Source organism: Carcharhinus amblyrhynchos, chromosome 26, assembly GCF_965287045.1.
Source record: "Carcharhinus amblyrhynchos chromosome 26, sCarAmb.v2.hapA, whole genome shotgun sequence".
NCBI lineage: Eukaryota > Metazoa > Chordata > Chondrichthyes > Carcharhiniformes > Carcharhinidae > Carcharhinus > Carcharhinus amblyrhynchos.
The window spans coordinates 7,345,625-7,367,810 of NC_137349.1; the positions used below are offsets into that span (position 1 = coordinate 7,345,625).

A 22,186-nucleotide genomic window follows, 5' to 3' on the forward strand; every position below is an offset into this window, starting at 1 on the left:
GCCCAATTTGAGCTCAACTAAACAAAGTGGAAACTGTAATTGTTTTCAGCACATCCTGTTGCTGTATGTTGACTTACCAAACTTATGCATCAAGGCCATATTCAGAGTATCAACTTCGACTCAGTGGTAACTGTCAGCCCCCAGTTAAAAGGTATAGGTTCAAGTCCCATTCCAGAGACTTGGGTACAAAAATCTAGGCTGACACTCCAGTGGAATACTAAAGGAAAGCTGCACAATTGGAGGTGTTGCCTTTCAGATGTGACCTTAAACTGAGAGCTTGTCTGCCTTTTCAACTAGATAGAAAATCCAATGCTCCTATTCAAAGAAGAAGAGGTGTCATCCCTGATGTCCTGGCCTTAATTTATCCCTCAATTCAACGTCACATTGCTGTTGGTGGTTAAGAAAAATGCTTTGTAGATGTACTTTGTCTTTTTATTGAAATGGTGGGCAGATCAATCACTCCCCTTATGGGGAAAGAGGAATAAAGTGGGGCAAAATATTTGGAAGAGCACTCAACAGGCCACAAGTTACAAGACAGACCATAACAGCATTTATATTTAATGTAATGCAGTACTAAAAAAGATAGGACTATTATAGTCTTAATGTTAGTGTTAGTCTTAATGCTTCCTTCAAATTAATATCAATTTACTAAATCTAATTAATTAAAATATTAGAATGTTTGGGTTTCAATCAATGTTGAGTGGGTCAGGCAATCACGTTCCTTTTACCAGCCCCACAATTCACGGCAATTCTGATATTGAGTAGTGAAGACACAAACTAAAAGAGGATTATTATTTCATTATCCGTTTACTGTTTAGTTAGGATGAGCTTCAGACCAAAAGCACACAAGCTGATTACATTTGCACCTAATTTCAATGTTGATAAAGGATGATGTGGTTGATACAGTGTACATGGACTTCAAATGCATTTGATAAAGTGACTGCCAGCAAAATTAAAGCCTTTGCAATAAAGTGCACTGTGGCAGCATGGATACATGGATACAAAGCTGTCAGTGTGACAGGAAAGAGCGTGAAATCTTCTTTTCCAGATTGGAGGAAGGTTTACCTGGAGGGGTTCCGCAGGAAACGATGTGAGAACAGTGGTTTTCTTGGTGTTATATTAATAATATACACTTGTATGTGCAAAGGCACACATTCAAAATTTGAAGATGGCCCAAAACTTGAAATATTGTGAACTGTGAGGAGGTTAGCAATAAATTCAACAGGAGATTTACAGGACAGTGGAACAAATGGACAAGTAGCAGATGAAATTCAATGCAGGGAAGTGATTCACTTGGTGGGAAGAATGACAAAAAGCAATATACACATCTGGCCGAACGGCCTCCTTCTGTGCTCCAACCATTCTATGATCCCATCCAACAAGAGGTGTGTTAAAAATAAAGCAATTTAGGACTTGTGTTAGCTCACTTTGTAACAATGAGTGCTCAGGTGTTATATTTCAAATTGTATGTCCAAACTATATTCATCTTATGGCAACAACTTACACTTATATGGTGCATTTAGAACAGCAAAATGTCCCAAGGTGCTGAACAAGAGCGATAACAATAATAACGAGCCGCATGAGGAAGGTCGGTATATAAAGAGACATCAGACACAGTCACTAAATACATTATTCATTGTGCTTTGCTAGAGTTCAATGTGAAAAACACTAACTTTCTGCTTTCAAATCTGGGTTATAGCAGAAAACAACTTTCAACTCTTAACATAATAAGTATAGCCCAATCCATCATGCAAACCAGCCTCCCATCCATCGATTCCGTCTACACTTCCCGCTGCCCTGGCAAAGCAGCCAGCATTATTAAGGACCCCACACATTCTCTCTTCCACCTTCAGGAAAAAGATATAGAAGTCCGAGGTCACATACCAACTGACTCAGGAACAGCTTCTTCTCTGCTGCTGTCAGACTTTTGAATGGACATACTTCGTATTAAATTGATCTTTCTCTACACCCTAGCTATGACTGTAACACTACATTCTGCACTGTCTCCTTTCCTTCTCTATGAACAGTAGGTTTTGTTTGTATAGTGTGCAAATAATACTTTTCACTGTATGTTAACGTGTGACAATAATAAACCAAATGCTGAAGAATTGTCAGCTGTATGCTTATTCCAAAGATTGGTAAAGCTGGGAGGAATACTGTGTACAGTTTTGATCATCTTACCTAAAAAATGAAATAGCAGCATTGGAGTCAATCTAAAGGAGATTCCCCCGGCTAGTTCCTGGGATGAGTGTACTGTCCTATCAAGAAAGACTAAATAGTCTGGGTCTGTATTCCTTGGAGTTTTGAACAGTGAGGGTGACCTTATTCAAATATAAAAAATCCTGAGGGGCTGGGCAAGGTAAATGGCGAGATGTTTTCACTAATAAGGACAGTCTCAAACAAGGGGACATAGTTACAACATTTAAAACTGAGATGTGCAAAAACCTCTTCGTGGATGAGTACATGGAACTTAATAGAATTGAGGGTTATAGGTAAGCCTAGTAGATACGGATATCATCGGCGCAACTTGTGGACTGAAGGGCCTGTTTGTGCTGTAGTTTTTCTATGTTCTAAGGGTGGGGAATCTCTGAATTTCTCTGTCCCAAAGGGAGTGGAGACTGAATCATTAGAAGTATTTAAAGCAGAGATGGTTAAATATTTGATAGATTGAGGAATAGAGGATTGTGGGGAAATAGCACAGAAAAGGAGGCTGGCAGTGGTCAGCCACGATTGCCTGGTGGCTGACTCCTGCTTCTAATTTTTGTGAATGACGAGAATCACCCAAACATCTAATTTGAAGTACATATTGGTGGGGTGGTTTTTTTTGCCCAACATATTGATATCAATTGTCTAATGGTTTCCATTAAATAAAACATATATTTTCTTACCAGAGCAGGTTCTAGAACAGAGTTTGTACATTCTGGCACTTGAATTGCAGAAAATTCCGCTGAAATCAGAAACAGGCAATAATTTGGAAACTTTTTCTGTGCCAGCGGCAACACAGAGGCAATTGTCAAGACACTTTTATTTAAATGCCAATAAAAGCTACACTGCAACAGCTCATCATCATCCTTCCATTGGTACCAATACTGGCTACACAGAAACCCTACAGTGCAGAAAGAGGCCATTTGGTCTCTGCACTGACTCTCCAAACGAGCATCTTAACTAAACCCACCATGCTTCCATACCTGTAACCACACACATTTACATGGCTAATCCACTTAATGTACATATTATTGTGGCCAGTCCATCTAACCTGTGCATCTTTGGAGTGTGGATGGGAACTGGAATATCTGGAGGAAATGGCCTCAAAATAAAGGGGAGCAGATTTAGGACTGAGTTGGGGAGAAACTTCTTCACCGAAAGGGTTGTGAATCTGTGGAATTTCCTGCCCAATGAAGCAGTTGAGGTTACTTCACTGAATATTTTTAAGGCAAGGATAGATACATTTTTGAGCAGTAAAGGAATCAAGGGTTACGGTGAGCAGGCGGCTAAGTGGAGCTGAGTCCACGAAAAGATCAGCCATGATCTTATTGAATAGCGGAGCAGGCCCAAGGGACCAGATGGCCTACTCCTAGTTCTTACATTCTTATTAAATCCACACAGACACGGGGAAAACGCGCAAACTCCATACAGATGGACACCAAAGGCCAAAATCAAACCCAGGTCTCTAGTGCTTTGAGGCAGCAGTGCTAACCACTGTGCCGCTCAGCCTGGTTCACCTGCATTGGCTCAACAGCCATTCACGATCTTAGTCAGCTGACCCATTACAGGACACAATCAATATAACATTTATAGGTTTCTGCATGTACATTGAGGAAGGGATGCTGATGCGTACATAAGCTTTTATCCAGTACATGCTAGGTATCAGTGAGTAAAGACACTCGCTTTCCTATAATTATTAGGCAAATTAACTTTGACATGAAAGAAAAGTTGAAAATTGTCCAAGGCACCAACAGTTCAAATCCAACTTTACTCATCTTTAGTACGAAGATATGTTTCTATCCGTCAAAATATTTAATTAGCGAAAAGGAGGTAAACAGGAAAGAATTCTGCTCTGTACAGAAGGATAAAATCTTACGTTTCAAGGCTGATACATCCCAGTTTAAAGATGGCAGAAATGCACTTTCTTCAAGTCCTGTAGAGTGGAGGTCTGAACACTTTTTCTTTACATTTAGTCCTATTGGTGCAAGTAAGAACACATCAATATAAATCACTGAACGTTATTAGGCATAGCACTTCATCTGAAGCCCCAGTTGTTACTTGTCTATCTTTGGAATGTGGGAATTATCTGGCAAGTGTTAGATGATGTTACATTCTCTGTAGAGTTTATTAAAGAGAAATTCAAACTTCTAGTTATTAGCTGAAAGGATGACATGTCAAGCTTTTACTGTATCAAAGACAAAATATTATCTAGATGGTATATCCTTTCCGTAGGCAAAGTATACTTTAGACAACCAGAGTTTGCCGCTTTCTACTTCTACTGGCAAAAGAAAACCCCCAATTGTATTACGTCACTCAGTCTCTCAAGTAAACATTCACTTCCCTGGAACCAATCCAAATGCTTTGCAGTTTCTAAGGGTTTTACTTTTGTTCGTTTTCTTTTTCCAATACTATCTTGTACCGTGAGAGCTTTCCTGAATATTCTCCCTCTGGCTTCAACTGGACAAACCCACCAAGCCCCTACCTGCATTCTACACGCTGAAGATAGCATTTGCATTTTCTTTGTTTAAAGGTGCAGGTCAGGCCAAAAATCACTCTCCAACTCATTTGTGTGGGGGAGGGGGGGGGGGTTGGTTTACCCAAGTCAAAAACTGCCACTACCCTTCTTTCTGTGATGTGCCTGGGTTTAGAATAAAGCTTTATCTTAATCTTCATAGCAATGGGAAACTTATTAGCTTAGTGTCCAAGTAGAAATGTTAATCAGCTGTCCTAATTATTACTGCTTTTTACCTTAGAAACAAAAGGGACAGGTTCAAACTCAACTATTTGCAATTTGATATCTAGGTTACTTTCTGGGTTTCAGGAGACCTGGGGTCTGGTCTCCTCGTTGTGAACTTAGAAACAGCTACCATTGTCCCCAGTTATCATCCTTTGGCAGCTCACTTTCAGTAACACAATCCGATTCACATTGACAGTAAACGTAGATGGCTTAGCTGTTTGGTCAGATAGATTCCAGCATAGGTCACACGACCATATTTCATTTAACCTACATTTAAATACCATTCTAAACCATGAAAATCCTATAAACCAAAAGATATAGTCCTCACTTGTAACAGTCAGCATTTCTTAAATTGAAAAGCAGCTTAACCTTTTGAATTCAATTTAAAATTTAAGAAAACATTAAAAAAAAACTGCAAGCTAGTTACTGGAATCTGCCCTCAGTGGCAGCTTCTTGTCAATCAGTCATAAACTTTTGCCTGAATAGGTACCAATTATTGTGAGCAGGAAGTTGAGTGAACACTTGTAATTTAGGAAAGGCTCAAAGAGTTTTATAAAAATAAACAGGACCTACTGACACGGTGGTTTTAAAGGGAGTGCAATGGAAATGAAAACGTAGAAGTTGGGAATTTGGTGAAAATGGGAAATCTATGCAAGTGGAGAGTAGGTGCCGCTTTCCAATACCTATAATGATTTGTGTAAACTTCAGGCAATAAGTATTTGTCTGGTGTTTAATGCAAACCTCCCATCCATCGAGTCTGCCCACACTTCCCACTGTAGACAGAGGGAAAAGCAGCCAGCATAATCTTGACACACGTGGATATACTTTTTTTTCCACCTTCTTCCGTCAAGAAAAAGATACGAGAGTCTGAGGTCACGTACCAACTGACTGGAGAACAGTTTCTTCCGTGCTGCCATCAGACTTTTGAACAGACCTATCTTATATTAAGCTGATCTTTGTCTCCCTCTGACCGTAACACTACATTTTGCACCCTCTTTTCCTTCTCTATGAATGGTATGCTTTGTCTATTTAGCATACAAGAAACAATACTTTTCACTGTACACTAATACATGTGACAATAATCTTGTCACAACATTGTATAATCTAAGCTTGTTATAGACAAGGAAATAGACAAGTTGCACAAAAAAATGTTTTGGATTGGGGGAGAGCGGATTTTAGTAAAATAAGACAGGATCTGGCCATGGTAGACTGGGAACAGCTACTAATTGGAAAGTCTACAGAAGAGTACTGGAGGGGCATTCAAAAAGGAAGTGGGGAAGATGCAAGCCCAGCATATGCCCTTTAGGGTGATAGGTAGGAATAACAAACCCAGAGAACCATAGGTGACCAGAGATACTTAGGATACAATGAGAAAGAAAAGAAAGACTTTTAAAAAGTGCAAGGGGAGCAAATCAGTGAAGGGATTAGTGAGATATAGAAAGTGCAGGGTGGAGCTTAATAAAGCAATTAGGAATGCAAAGGAGGAATATGAGAAAGCTCTGGCTGGTAAAAGTAAAATCGCAAAATATCCTATAAGTATATCAATACGAAGAAGATAACCAGGGAAAGAGTAGAGCCCATTAAGGATAAAAGGAGAAGCCAGAGGACATATGTAGTGTTGAATGAATACTTCACATCCATCTTCACCCAAGAGAATGAGGACGATGGTATGGAATTCACGGAAAGGGACTGTGGGGTTGTCGAGCAAATTGACATAGGGAAGGACAAGGTACCGGAGATGTTAGCAGCCTTAAAAGTGGATAAATTTCCAGGCCCAGATGAATTGTGCCCTAGGCTGCTGTGGGAGGCAAGGGAAGAGATTGGAGGAGAGCTGACCTCAATTCCTCTCTGGCCAGGGAGGAGGTGCCAGACCACTGGAACCACAGCTAATGTGGTTCCACTGTTTAGAAAGGATTAGCGATAAACCAGGAAACTACTAGCCTGCGAGTCTCACGTCAGTGGTAAAGAAACTACTAGAGAAACTTTTGTAGGAGAGCATCTATCTCCATTTGGAGAAGCAAAGCTTGATCAGTCAGCATGGCTTCATCAGAGGGAGGTCATGCCTAACAAACGTGATTTAATTTTTGGAGGCATGACCGGGTGTTTAGATGAGGGTAGTGCAGTCAATTAGTTTATATGGATTTCAGCAAAGCATCTGACAAGGTCCCACATGGGAGACTTGTAAAGAATGTAAATTCACATGGGGTGCAGGATAATTTGATAAAGTGGATTCAAAATTGGCTCAGTTGTAGGAGACAGAAGGTTGCTTTAGTGATTGGAAGTCAGTGTCCAGTGGCGTACTACAGGGATCTGTGTTGGGACCCTATTATTCGTCATTTAAATAAATGACATTGATGACTACGTTGGGGGGGGGGGGTGGTGCGTATGTGTGTGTGTGGGATTAGTAAGTTTGCAGATGACACAAAGATTGGAAAGATGGTTAACAGTGAGGCGGAATGTCTTGGGCTACAAGAAGACATAAATGGAATGGTCAAGTGGCCAGATAAGTAGAAAATGGAATTTTACCCTGTAAAGTGAGGTGATACACTTCACTGTAAAGTGAAGGTGCAATTTGACAAGAAACTATTCAATACATAGTAGGATACTAGGAAGTTCTGTGGAACAAAGGCACTTTGGTGCATTTGTCTGAAAACAGAAGGGCACATTAATAGTGTAGTGAAAAAGGCATATGGCACACTTGCCTTTTTCAATCGGGGCACAGATTACAAAAGCAGGGAAATCATGTTGAGTTGTACAGAACTTTGATGAGGCCACAGCTAGAGTACCGTGTGCAGTTATGGTCACCACATTATCGGAAGGATGTGATTGGAGGGGCTGCAGAGAAGGATGCTGCCTGGGACAGAACATTTAAGTTATGAAGAGAGGTTGTGTAGGCTTGGCTTGTTTCGTTGGGTTAAAGTCCAACAGATTTATTTGGTAGCAAAAGCCACTAGCTTTTGGAGCGCTGCTCGTTCATCAGATGAGTTCATCAGGACTCACCATCATGGAGGAGCAGCACTCTGAAAGCTCGTGGCTTTTGCTTCCAAATAAACCTGTTGGACTTTAACCTGGTGTTGTGAGGCTTCTTACTATGCTTACCCCAGTCCAACACCGGCATCTCCACATCATTGTTTCATTGGAGAAAACCAAGGGGCAACCTGATGGAGGTGTATAAGATTATGAGAGACATAGACAAAATAAGGAGCAACTGTTCCCCTTAGTTGAAGGGTCAAAAGGACATAGGTTCAAGGTGAGGGGCGGGAGGTTTAGGGGAGATGCAAGGAAGAACCTTTTTACCTAGAGGGTGGTGACAGTCTAGAATGCGCTGCCTGGGAGGGTAGTAGAGGCGGGTTGCCTCACATCCTTTTAGAAGTATCCGGATGAGCACTTGGCACATCATAACACTGAGGACTATGAACCAATTAGGTGGGAGTTGAGGTGTTTCTAATGTGTCGGTGCTGACTTGATGGGCCAAAGAGCCTCTTCTGCGCTGTATGATTCTATGAATAAATTGTGTGAGGGAAAAAAAAGCAAATTAAAAGAGAATTTCCCCCATTCCCAAAATGAATTTTAAAAATTTTATTTAAAACTGAAGAGGTCAAACAAGAAAATCTTATTCCAAATAGTAGCATCGACCATGCAAGTCTTTTTTTTGCTGGGTGATTATTTGAGTATTGATCATTGATTACAGTCACTTACGTTTCAGCCCAGGTTCTGAACTTTTCTCATTACCCTATTAAAAAAAAAGAATTTAGGTTAGCCTAGCACTTACAGGAACCACTCAACTGTTGTAGAAAATCGCTTTGCCCAACAAAGTCAAATGACATATCAATAAATTTGGGACCAAATTAACTCCCTGATGCTGCTGCAATCTCTAACACTTTACCAACAGACACTTTCACTCATTGTTGGGGTACGGTTCCATACCAATCACTTATCTTGCAGCAACTTGTTACTACTCTTCACATGTTCGTCCATACAAACACTTTCCACTGGGCTGGGGAGAAGGGACGTGGGGGGTGGTCACTGGTTAGTGATCAGAACATGAGGCGGAGAGGGGCAAAAACTGCTGATTTTCCTCTTCCACTGCTCTGAAGCACTGAGACCAATTGCAGAAGTCTGACAGTCACCCCAGTGGAGATCAGTGAGTGCAGCAGAGCCAAGAGGCTTTTGATAGAGGTTAAGATCCTGTGGACCCACAGCTGAAAGAAGCAAACACCACTCTAGTAGGCAGCACTGGATGCTGGGTGGCATTTTGCAAAGCCCAGCCACCGCTAGAGCAATCGTCTAACTGAAGACAGTGCCATAGAGTCATAGAGGTTTCCATAGAGGCATGGAAACATGCCCTTCAGCCCAACTTGTCCATGCCACCTTTTTGTTTTAAAAACCCCTAAGCTAGTCCCAGTTGCCTGCATTTGGCCTATATCCCTTTATACTCTGCAAAGTTTTTAAATGTTTATTTATCACAAGTAAGGCTTATATTAACACGACAATGATGTTACTGTGAAATTCCCTTGTGCACCATACTCTATCCAGAGTTATCAGCCCGATCGGACAGCTAGTAGCTCAGCAGCATCACTGCTAATGTCCTTTCACTAAAACCTCACAAAGTCTCCATACAAATGATCATACTTCCTTTGACTCTGCTGACATCAATGGATGCACTGTTGCTGGGGAATGACAGGAGCAGCAAGTAAAACATATAGAGTAATAAAATGTCCAAAGTGCTTCACAGAAATGTTCTAAATCAAAACCTGACAGCCAGACACACAAGGTGAAATCAGGGTAGATGGTCAAAAGACCACCACAAAAATCAACAGACTTTCCAAGTGAGACACTGGCACAAGGGTCACTGGATGACTAATCCAGAGACCCAGGGTAATGCTCTGGTACCTGCGTTCAAATCCAATCACGGCAGATGGTGAAATCTGAATTCAATAAAATCTGGAATTAAAATCTAACGACAACAATGAAACTATTGTCGATTATTGTAAAAACCCATCAGGCTCACTAATGTCCTTTAGGAAAGGAAATCAGACTTTTGAATGCACCTACCACACATTAAGTTGATCTTTCTCTACACCCTAGCTATGACGGTAACACTACATTCTGCACTCTCTCCTTTCCTTCCCCATGAACGGTATGCTTTGTATGTATAGCACACAAGAAACAATAATACTTTTCACTGCACACTGTATGTGCTAATAATAAACCAAATAAATCACAACTGTTGTTCTGGTCTGGTCTACTTGTGACTCCATACCCACAGCAATATAGTTGACTCAAACGCCCTCAGCGATAGGCAATAAATGCTGGCTCAGCCAGCGATGCCCAGATCTCTAATTAATTTTTTAAAAATCCACAGAACGGAACTAAGCTTCCTTCCCTCATCCAAAAACAAAATGGGAATGAACTCATTATTCCCCCTCTGAATTAACACATAGATTTAGTCGTATACAGATTTGTGTTTTACCTAACTAACATTAGAATCAATTGGGAAAAAAGATGTCCGACCTCTTACCTTACTGACCACTTTCTTTTTCATGGTTGCAGCTTCGCGAAATCGAGACGGTACTACTCGAGCCCCTACAAGAGAAGGTGGGGGAAAGCTATTTCAATAGTTCAACTGCACCATAGCAATATATTAATTTTCTCCTGATTTTAATAATTAGATCCCCCCCCCAGTTAAAAAAAGTAAATGATTCATAGTAGACGTGGAGGATATAAAAGCAATGTAAAGCTGAGAAGGTGTGAAATGATGGAGTGGTACTTCTGAAAGCTGAAAGACCAAATCTTAAGCCGCCCCCCACCACCCCCCCTCCCCCGCAACCCCTTTTGTTTCTCTTCAGCCAAACCATCTGCATAATTTCAATACAATATCACAGACATACGAGTTTAGTCTGCAAATAACTGCTCTCTATAAACTTACCTGAAGTGCTGCGGACATCTTTTGGCCTCCTTCCTTACGGAAACAGCTCAAGTTCAGAGAAAGCTCACTTCAGTTTGAAAGATATGCTGGTTAGGTGCATTGACCATACTAAATTCTCCCTCAGTGGACCCAAACAGGTGCTGAATGTGACCACCAGGGGGATTTTCAAATAAGCTTTAACTTTAGGCTGATTCCAAGGATGAAGGGGTTGCCTTACAAAAAAAGGTTGAGCAAGTTGGGCCTATACTCATTGATGTTTAGAAGAATGAGTGGTGATCATACTTAAACACATGAATCTGAGGAGGCTTCTTAAGCTATATGCTGAAAGGACACTTCCACTCATGGGGGAATCTAGTATGGAGGATGGAAGGGGGGGGGGCGGAGGGGGTCACTGTTTAAAAATAAAAGGTTTCCAATTTAGAATGGAAATGAATAAGGCATTTATTTGCCCAGAAGTTTGTTAGTCTTCGGAATGTTCTTCTCTAGAGAGCAGCAGAATCTGGGTGTTTACGCATGTTCAAGGCAGAAATAAGTCAAGGACAATGAGGGAGGCGCAGACAGAGGCTTTTTTTTAAATTCATTCACAGAATATGGGAATCGCTGGTTCAGCCAGCATTTATTGCCACAATCAGATCAGCCATGATCATACTGAAGGCAGTACAGGCTCGAGCTCCTAAATAGCCTATTGTTGCACCTAGATATCCAATAACTCTCCAATCTGCTTCTTCTGGCTGCAATATTCAGAATTCAGACATGGAAGGAGTCTATTTCAAAAGATTAATAAATATCTGTATGGATTATCTAAGGCACACCAAATACTTACCCACAGGTTTATCAAAAAATAACTTCCCCTTACCTTTCATCTTCCCACTACACTCATCCATTGAAGATCCTCTGGGGGAGAAAAAACAAAACAAACTATCAAAGCCCAAACTACTGACTTGTTGAAAACAAATAATTATTTCTGGATGAGATTAGATGGCACTTAAAGAAGGATTAAAATGTCTAGAAATGCATACAGTGCTCTGACTACAATTTCAGTGAAGTGTAATGGTATCTGTGTGAAATTATATTATTCCAACAAAATACCCAGCAATAGATTACAGACTTTGTCTTTACAAACTCCTGCTGCTAGGAGAGTATTTTGAGCGACAGTGAAGAGAGCAATATTCTGGCAATTACACGTTTGTGACCATCATTGTGCAGATCAACAAACAGTAACAAAATAAAATTGTGCAACATTGGCTCAAGTTTGTCCTATGGCATATTGATGATAGTATTTAGATGCATTCAATGGTATCAGCAGGTCAACATAAAAAGACACTGTACATCAGAATGTGCTTATTCCAAAATAATTTGTTTTTTGTACACAAGAATGAAATGTAATAAAGGTGCAATGTTTTCTTAATTCACAGACGTCACAAGTAAACAACATCTGGAACACCTTTAAATGTAATAAAGAATTCCGAGGAGCTTCACAGCAACATTGTAAAGCAAAATGAGATACTGAAACATAAGGCAACAGTAAAGCAGATGGCCAAAATCTACTTCTTTGACCAGGCTTTTGAGGAGCATTTGAAAAGGAGAGAAAGGGGTAAAGAGGTGGGTTGGGGGTGAGCATTTGAAAGCTGGAGAACTGGGTCACCAATTGTGGAGGAAACAAAGTGGGCATTTGTAAGGGGCCAGAATTGATCTCTCCTTATCTCAGTTGTAGAATTCCAGTTAGCACTGTTATTCAATGTTCTAGATTCCAGAAACAGAGGCAACATTTTTTTCAGCATCTCACCCATAAAGACCCTGAAAGATTTTGTATATTTTTAATGAGATAAGCTCTCATTCTTTTAGCTCCATGGAATATTGGCCAAATCTACTCCATCCCCCCTCGCGTAGAGAACATTCATTGCACTTCCACAAGGAGACCAAAATTGCATTCAATGCTCCATGGGTGGCCTCCATGACGTGCTATAGAATTGGAGGAAAATTTTTTTACTCTTGCATGTAGTAGGAAAAGTTAACATACTATTTTCCTTCCCAATTATTTGTCGTACCTGCACGTTAACTTCCTGCGGTTCATGTACAGGGACAACCAGGTCCCTCTGAATGCAAATATTTTTCAGTGTCACCATTCAAAAAATATCCTGCGTTTTAATTTTCCTGATCTAAATGGATGACTTCACACTTTGCATTCTATCTGCCAAGCTTCTGTCACTCACCAACTTGTCCAAATCCCTGTGCAGTCCCTTTGCATCCTCATCAGTATTTACTTTCCATTTTAATACTTATTCAAAAAGAAACTGTTAAGAAACACAAATAGACTTAGCCAGTCACATTAGCTTATAGAGGACAGACACAAACTGCTCATTTTGCCAGACCGGACAACACTGCTGTTCAAGCAGAAAGGGAAGGAATGTGATCCTTGATTGATCGTAAGGTTAACCATCGTCAGATGTGACTTACTGTGGTGAGGTGTGTGTGTGTGTGTGTGTGTGTGTGTGTGTGTGTGTGTGTGTGTGTGTAGAAGCCAGCTGCACCAAAATATCCAAATGTTGCTCTACATGATCTAGGAATACATGGTGCCAGTGCAATAAAAGTTTCACCCCGCCCCCACCAGTGATCACCTCACTGCTTGACAAGGGCAAAATTTAGCATCGTTTGGAAGGCTGATTTATGAAATTGTTTTTCTTACTCACAGAAGCCTCATAAAATATGCCAGTAAGACTGTCATCTTAACGGTGGAGTTCAGAGAACTGCAGGAACAGCAGAACACAAAGCCAAGTGCAAATTCAAGAATAGTTTACGTCGAGGAGTCTATTGCTAATTAAAGCGTTTACAGTCAATGTGATAAAAATCCAAAAGCCACAAAATTTCTGAACTCCATTTCTGCATGCAAAATAATGGAACAAATATTCTGGTGTAATTCAGCTGTTTTTCTGACGCTTAAGAGGCTCATTGATAAAGTATTCACCACTTCAGGGGACAGCACCACATTTTCGTAGCAGCATCCTTTTTATATTTCCCTCTCCAAGATTCTTAAGGTGTGTATCCTCTTACATCTGCAAATAACTTTGCAGCTTCTTGCATGAGAAATCAAACAGTTTGTGCAAGTGCCAGTTGTGTCAACTTGAGGAAGCCTGCCCATTACCTCCCCAGTTTCAACCAAAGACATTGATGCAGCTGACTTCATAAAGAAAAAGCCTCATAATGCATCAAAGAAACATTCTTAACTACGGACTTAACATCCAATTCAGTAACAAGCAGGTGGCATTAACAGGGAAACCACAAATACTTACATATCTGATCCTTTGCTTTCATCTTTATTTACTGTAAATAAGATAGAATAGATTAGTATACTGCGCTCCTCCTGCTGTTATAAAGGCAAAATCAACAGGCCCTAAATATACCAAAGATTGCAGCAGTAATTTAGTCTCATGTGCAACTTTTACACTCAGCTTTTTCCATTTATAAACCATCACACCAGATGTCACCTTTTTTAGATCATAAAATTTGCCTCAAGATACAGTTTATAAACAAATTTTACTAGTTCCAGCACCATCTCATCAAAAGAGATCAACAAGATTCGGGCAGGAATTTCTATACAAAGGTAACAGTTTTAAACTGATTTGGAATTGATGTTGTTCCCAGGGGTCGTTAAGTCTGTGGCATTCTCTTCCACAGAAGGCAGTGGGAGGCTGAGTTGTTGAATTTATTCAAGACTGAGTTAGACACATTTTTGATAGATATGAGAGTAAAGGGCTGTGGGGGCAGGCAGGAAAAGATGGAGCTGAGACCAGAACCAGACCAACCATGATCTTATTGAATGGCAGAGCAGGCAAAATGGCCAACTCGTACACCCAAATCCAAAATTCCCCAATGAAAACCATTTTGAGATTACTGAAAGATGCCGTTAAGTGGCAGTTTCTTCTACCAACCCAGTAACCCCATCTAATCCCCAACCCTACTCCCCCAGAGTACCTTCTGGTATTGCTCTCAGGCCATGCTCAATAGGGAACAATAACAACGTAGTGGTAATGTCACTTTACTAGTAATCCAGAGTACCAAGTTAATGATTTGGTGTTATGGGTTCAAATCCCACCACAGCAACTGGTGTAATTTAAATTCAGCTAAAAATCTGGACTATAAAAATCTAGCGGCGACTATCATTGGGAAGGCAATCTGCTATCCTTACCCAGTCTGGCCTAAATGTGACTCCACACTCAAACTAATGTGACTCTGAACTGTCCTCAAATGGCCTAACAAATACTCAGTTGTAGCAATTAGGGCTAAGCAACATCAGCTTTGTTGGCCTTGCAGCGAAGTTCACATTCCATTACAGGTATAAAAAGGCCTAACTGCTTTCAGAAAATGGGAGGAGCTGAGGGGGCTTCATGTTGATAAGAAAAGTCTGTTTTGTAACTGAGCGGCTGGCTAGTCCAGTGGATGGTATGATACTGGAGACATGTGTAGGTCTAACCAAGTAAGGGGTGACAGAGGTCCTACCCGAAAAGATGACATTAACAAACCACTTTACAACAATCCAAGACTTAACCATTATATTTTTCTAATATTCACCAAATGTACTAACTTCAAACTCAAATTGCTGGATTGCTATTCCAATACAATAACCAAATACCAGATCATTACAGGCAATTGCCAGCAAACCCTCTTTTAAAAGAAAGCCTGAGCTTCTTGAATTCCACCCAGTAGTAGCAGCAAAGATGGAACCATCCACTGGTGATAACACTGGGCAGCATGGTGGCACAGTGATTAGCACTACTGCCTCATAGTACAAGGGATTCAGATTCAATTCTGTCTTCGGCTAACTGTGTGTGGAGTTTGCATATTCTCCATGTTTCCCCAGGTGCTCCAGTTTCCTCCCACAGTCCAAGGGTGTACAGGTTAGGTGGATGACCATGCTAAATTGCCCCTTAGTGTCAGAAGGACTAGCAAGATAAGTGTAGGGTCAGGGCCTGGGTGGGATTGTTGTCGGTGCAGGCTTGATGGGCCAAATGGCCTCCTTCTGCACTGCAGGGATTCTATAAAGTAGGAGAAAATACACCAAATAAATGCAGTCAGTAAAATTAAGTATGAAGCACTGTATATGCAGAGTGGATGAGTCAAATACCGCCAGTTTTGTGCCACTGCCCACAATTAATTTCCATCTCTTTTTGAGAAAAATGAAAGGTTAAAAGTAATTGAGAGAATTAAAATAAGCTAATAAACTTTTGTAGCATCCTCTACATCCTAAGACTGTGTCAAAGCCTTCGAAGTACTTCAGATTTACTGTTGCATGGTAGGGTAATGCAGCAACCAATTTGCAAACTATTAGATAAATAAGCAGACAATAGATTTCACCCCTATTGGTTGAAGAGTTTCCCAGTACTCGATTGGATTGTGTGCTCAATTCTGAGGAGTGGTTTATGAATCCATGTTGTTCTGGATAAGAGCTGAGCAAGCTACATGCAAGGGCAGCATCCACAGAAAGTACAGATTTGCTTCTGGAAGCTGGCAGATGTTTACATATTGCATAAGAGCAGAGATTGGGTAGTACCCTGAATTGTAAAACTTACATTTCTTGCAAGATGTGTTTTGAGAAGCAGCATGTGGTTTTGGTGTAACACGTTGAAGTGTGTCACACTGGCTCAGTTTTTGCCTTGGAGTGTGTGTTGGTCTTGGTCTCGGACAAGGTGTTGCAGGCAAGGGCGACTTAGGTATTGTGCACATATTCCGTGAATCACTCAGATTCGGCACGCTTTTTGAGCTCTTTAGCAATCTGGAAAGAAAGAAGCGACGCTTGATTTTGGTAAAAGTTTGAGAAACCTTCTTATATCAAAGACAAGTGACCAGCAGATCTAATAGGTGATGCAATTGGAAAGAGTCGTCCCCCTGTCCCACCCCAGCTGTCCATTTCTCCGGAAAGCGTTGACTCCTGCAATACTGTTCAGTCATCCTCTAGTACCTCATGTAAGGCACAACGGTTAGCACTGCTGCCTCACAGCACTAGGGATCTGGGTTCAATTCCAGCCTTGGGTGACTGTGTTTGTGGAGTTTGCACATTCTCCCCATGTCTGCATGGGTTTGTTCCAGTTTCCTCCTGCAGTCCAGAGATGTGCATTTTGGTTGACTGGCTGTGCCATATTGCCCCTTAGTGTCAGGGGCACGAGCAAGGTCAATACGTGGGGCTATGCAGATAGGGGCTGGGTGAGATTGTGGTTGGTGCAGACTCAATGGGCCCCGAATGGCCTCCTTCTGAATGGCAGGGATTCTACGTAACTATATTGGAATACAAGATAAAATGCAATTTGCAAATACAGCTGCTAAAAATCATCTTAACCTTGTAAAGGAAGTGGTTACCGAAGTAGCATGGTAAAAAGGTTCAAGTTGATTTGATATGGTATACTTAATAGAATCTAACAAAATACACATGAAGGACGTTCCAATTAGTGTTATACAAACTCAATACTGTAACAAAAATCACTTGTTAGCAATACACTAGAAAAATGCTATCAAACTAATCCATTTTATTATTGCAGCCAACATTCTGACATAAATGAATGCAATGTTTCATTCTGTTCCCACTAACCATGTAGCCAGCAGTACTGCCCCTAGTGTTAGAGTTTGAATGTTCTTGCTAGTGTAACTAAAATCCATATTTACACTACAAGGGTGCATGAACATTTCATACTTAGCTGATTGAAACCTGTGCTCTGCGAAATCACCCCAAAGTGTGAAATATTTTAGAAATCAGACTATAAAGAGATTGGTGATGGAACTTTACTTTCAGTAACGTTATCTCTCCTACCTTTTGTTTCTTAAGAACCGACTTTAACATTAACAACCAAGATTAATGCAAAATAGTACAGATTAAAGAATGAAATGCCCAGAGAATGAAACAACTGACTTAATACTCACATGCCTGATCCACATGAATCATCAATAAAAGCTGCAATTTAATGATAATCACCATTACATTGATTCACTATATTTTTCAAAAAAGAATCATATATAAACAATTCAACAGATTTAATAATTGTAACCAGAACAACAAAACAGAAAGAAAAAAACATTTAGAACTGAATTGATAACCAGATATTTTCACCGCAAAATACAAGTATTGGAGAGTTGCACATAGGACAATTATCAGAAAATGGTCAGTGTTAGCAATCTTCAAAACAAAAGGCATGACAACTTCAATGCTGAATACGAAAGCACAGTATTTTGTAACCAAAGCTACTATATCAATTTTTTTCCTTAGTTTTGATCTCAAGCACATTCATTCTTCAAAATAAGAGATTTCATAAGAAGGAAGTCTCTACTGATTTAATAAATCCTCCCATTTTAAGAAGTTTCATCATAAATTGCCAGATGCATACTTCACATCAAGATCCAGGTACATTGTCCTCTCAATGCTATACCATTGCCTGATACGCTGAGCACTGATGCACTTCCGCTGAATGCAGAGTACTCAACCTGTCTTTCTTCAGATCAGGCAACTCCATATTGAGAGTGCTTTGTAGGCCAGGTTCAATGTCAGTGCCTTCCCCCCTACACCCCATATCCTTCCAATATAGCAAAGAAGCACATTCCCATATGGGCCATTCACTTTTGGGGGTGGCATGTGGCACAGTGGTTAGCAGTGCTGCCTCACAGTGCCAGGGACCCAGGTTCAATTCCTGGCTTGGCTCACTTTCTATGCGGAGTGTGCATGTTCCTCCTGTGCCTGCGTGGTTTTCCTCCGGGTACTCCAGTTTCCTCCCACTCTGAAAGATGTGCTGGCTAGGTGTATTGGCCATGCTAAATTCTCCACCAGTGTACCCGAACAGGCACCAAAGTGTGGCGACTAGGTGATTTTCACAGTAACTTCATTGTAGTGTAAATGTAAGCCTACTTGTGACTAATAAATAAATAAACTTTACACCCAATGACTACAATACTGGATCGTGGACACAGAGGTCTAGAATTCATCTCACACGAAAGTAGTGATAAAAAGCCTTAATGACCACTGCAGAAGGTAACTTGTCATCCCTGCATTATCTGGACTACTCAAGTTACACAATACTTAGTTGACATTTGTTAGATATTTTAGAAGAAAAGATACATACCCCCTTATATATTACCAATATAAAAATGGTCTTAAAAATTCCCTTAAATAAAAATCTATCTTCACCCATGATTAAGTTGCATTGTTAGAGCACACGTTTACAACATGAACTAGGCATACATGCCCATTGACATCCCAGGTGATATGCTCCTTCCTTTTTTTTGCGTAGTCAGCCAAGGTACAAGATGCTGAGAACACCGTTCACATGCCTGTAACTGCACCAGATTGTTCTACCATCTAATATTAAGAAGTAGTGAGTGACATTTCCCTAGAGTCAGCAGCATTTTTTTTCCCCACTGTGCTATCAGCTGAATGATCCATTGACGCTGGTACACGTAGGTTGCTGAAGTTGTAAATCGGGGCTGTTGCTGCAGATTTACAATGTTATTGAACCTATTAGTCATAGTTACAGTTCAATAGCCGGCAGCAATTGAAGTGCGCATATTGGACCGATTACTTGAAGATAACTTAACACAAAAAGTTCCCAAACTGAGACAGAGACGCACATCAATAAAAATTTAATCATTCATAGAACATAAGTCTCAGTTCTCATCTCCACTGACAGATAAAGCTTCTAATTTCAATATGCTTCCCTGAAGGTGTTAGTGCTCGACTGGTTCCATAAATACAGACAGCTCAGCAGTACCTCACCGATGCAGCTAATCTTCATACTTGAGGCTAGAAGGAGAGTTTTATCAAGCTAGAATAGGTCATCGATCAGCAAATAAGGAGTAGGGGCCCTGGCTGATCATTCTTTTTTCCTTTCCTAAGGGTACAAAATGCAACAAATATCCAACTCTCGTCCTGGCAGAGATCAGCTCACGTACTGATTTTTTTTAAACTGTTGTGCAGCAGAAGGGTGGCCTGAATGCATGACCAGGAGTTATATTGCTGCAATAAGCACAAAGATTTGGAACTTTTCACAAAGAGATCCTCAAAACTTTTGTATAATTTTCATTGCAGACCTTCAGGAATTGAAGATCTGATGGTCGCAACCACAATACAAACAGCTGTTTAGAGCCTAGTTTTGCAATTTCACATCAAGGTGGAAGGACACTGCGGGTATATGAACACACATTCCATTTTAAGCTTATTTTTAAAACATCTCCCACCACCATAATCGACTGTTTGATGTGGAATGAGAACATTATGTGTGGATTCAATTCGCACACATTTAAAAACAATGACAAAAAAGTAATAAAAGTGGGGCGGCCCAGTGGCACTGTGATTAGCACTACTGCCTCTCAGCAATTCCAACCTCAGGTCACAGTCTGTATGGAGTTTGCACATTCTCCCTGTGTCTGCGTGGGTTTCCTCCAGTTGCTCCTGTTTCCTCCCACAGTCCGATGATGTACGGGTTGGGTGGATTGGCCAAACTAAATTGCTCCTTAGTGTCAGGGGGACTACCTAGGATAAATGCATGGAGTAAAGGGGATAGGGCCTGGGTGGGATTGTGATCGGTTCAGACTCGATGGACCAAATGGCCTCCTTCTGCACTGTAGGGATTCTATAAATAACTGATGATGAAGAAAGCTGCGCAGGAAAAACATTGAATAAGTTGGGGTTAGGTGCATTGATCACACTAAACTGCCCCTTAGTGTCCTGGATGTGTACATGGAAGGGATTATCAGGGTAAATGTGTGGGGTTGTGACAATGGGACCTGAGGTGAGACATTGTCAGTGCAGACTTGATGGGCCGAATGGTCTCCTATGTACTGTAGGGTTTCTACGATTCTATATAATGTGGGTGGTGGGGAGCAAAGATGAAAAAAAAAGTTATGGAAATGGAAACTATGAAATATTGGCGCATGAATGAAAGAAATATATCAACAAGCCCAAAAGTCAGTATTTTGAATGTAGGAGAGAAATTTGCTCAGATTATTTGTTGGGGGGAGGAGGGAAGCTTTGGGAATCTTCTAGTGTATCAATGATTTGGCACTTTAAAGCAGGAATGCTTTGGTTTATGTTAATTGAGACAAAAGCAAGTGAACAAATTTAATTTCAAACAATTCTGCATGTGTACAGTTTGCAAATGACTTAAAAGATACTATCAATAGCGTGGGATGGGTTCTGAGCCAGTATTGGATAAAAATGTTACTACTTTTTAGGGGAATACAAGTGTCTAAAGCTTGACATTGAAATGATCAGATTTATTAAAAAATAAATTCAGCCAAATCCTCCAATTTATTTCTTGAAAAATTAATATTTGAGACACAAGCTGCCTCAGAGCTTGGAAAGCATGTACAGCATTCATGAGTTGGTGCAGGGGACATATTCCAATGGCTTCCCTCCTCCTTTGCCTGCTAAATGATGGTCTCAGGTGCCGTTTTCTCCACTGTTGAAGAGATTCACTTTCAGGACCCAATCAACTATTTCATAGCACATGTCACTAACTCAACAGCGGACAGGAGAAGCCAAGGGTCAGGGAAGGGGAAGAGGGAGAAGCATGTTGTTACTTACATTTACGTGAACCGAAAGAATCTCTCCGCTTAAGACTTGGTGTAGTGGGCTTGATGAACAACTGCTCTGGTGCAACCTGCACAGTTTTGTGTTGAGAAGACTGCACTGATGTATTGTAAGGTGACTTTGATTCAGTCTCAGGTTTCAAATGTTTACTGGTAGGCAGGTTTGTTGATTTTTTAGAGGCCCTTTTGGAATAACAAAGTCACAAAAGACAAGTTAGATTACAAGGCGATGGTTACACAACCTGGCTGCGTGTGATGTTAATCCATGGTAAATGCTAATTGCTCTATTTTAAAGGAAACATTATTTATTGGGTGGTGCGGGGAGGGGAGAAGACTTATAAGTCTGGGCAACATGATGGCACAGTGGTCAGCACTGCTGCTTCACAGCACCAGGGACCGGGGTTCGATTCCCAGCTTGGGTTACTGTCTGTGGAGCTTGCACGTTCTCCCCGTGTCTGCGTGGGTTTCCTCCAGGTGCTCCGATTTCCTCCCACAGTCCGAAAGACGCGTTGGTTAGCACTGACAGTGCTAAATTCTCTCTCACTGTACCCAAATAGGCACCAGAGTGTGGTGGCGACTAGGAGATTCATTGCAGTATTATTATAAGCCTACTTGTGACACTAATAAATAAACTTTAAAAGTATTTAACCAACATTACCGAGCACTGCAATTACTCAGCATACATATAGACTGGTAGTGTTTTTTTAAAGCCAGTTATTCGGCAGCAACCACAAAACAGTGACAACGGGCTT

The 22,186-nt window shown here is 40.8% G+C and overlaps 1 protein-coding gene across 1 annotated transcript in view; it reads right to left on the bottom strand.

Moving 5' to 3' along the window:
• haus8 (HAUS augmin like complex subunit 8) overlaps positions 1–22,186 on the bottom strand; it is a 50,784-nt gene that overhangs the window by 23,500 nt on the left and 5,098 nt on the right. The window contains exons 2-10 of the mRNA XM_080212776.1: positions 21,430–21,617; positions 17,781–17,811; positions 16,439–16,641; positions 14,162–14,192; positions 11,728–11,765; positions 10,464–10,528; positions 8,642–8,675; positions 4,082–4,180; positions 2,889–2,947 (exon numbers count right to left, since the gene is read on the bottom strand). Of these exons, the coding sequence (XP_080068902.1) occupies positions 2,889–2,947; positions 4,082–4,180; positions 8,642–8,675; positions 10,464–10,528; positions 11,728–11,765; positions 14,162–14,192; positions 16,439–16,641; positions 17,781–17,811; positions 21,430–21,617 (748 nt within the window). The remainder of the gene's footprint in view (positions 1–2,888; positions 2,948–4,081; positions 4,181–8,641; positions 8,676–10,463; positions 10,529–11,727; positions 11,766–14,161; positions 14,193–16,438; positions 16,642–17,780; positions 17,812–21,429; positions 21,618–22,186) is intronic.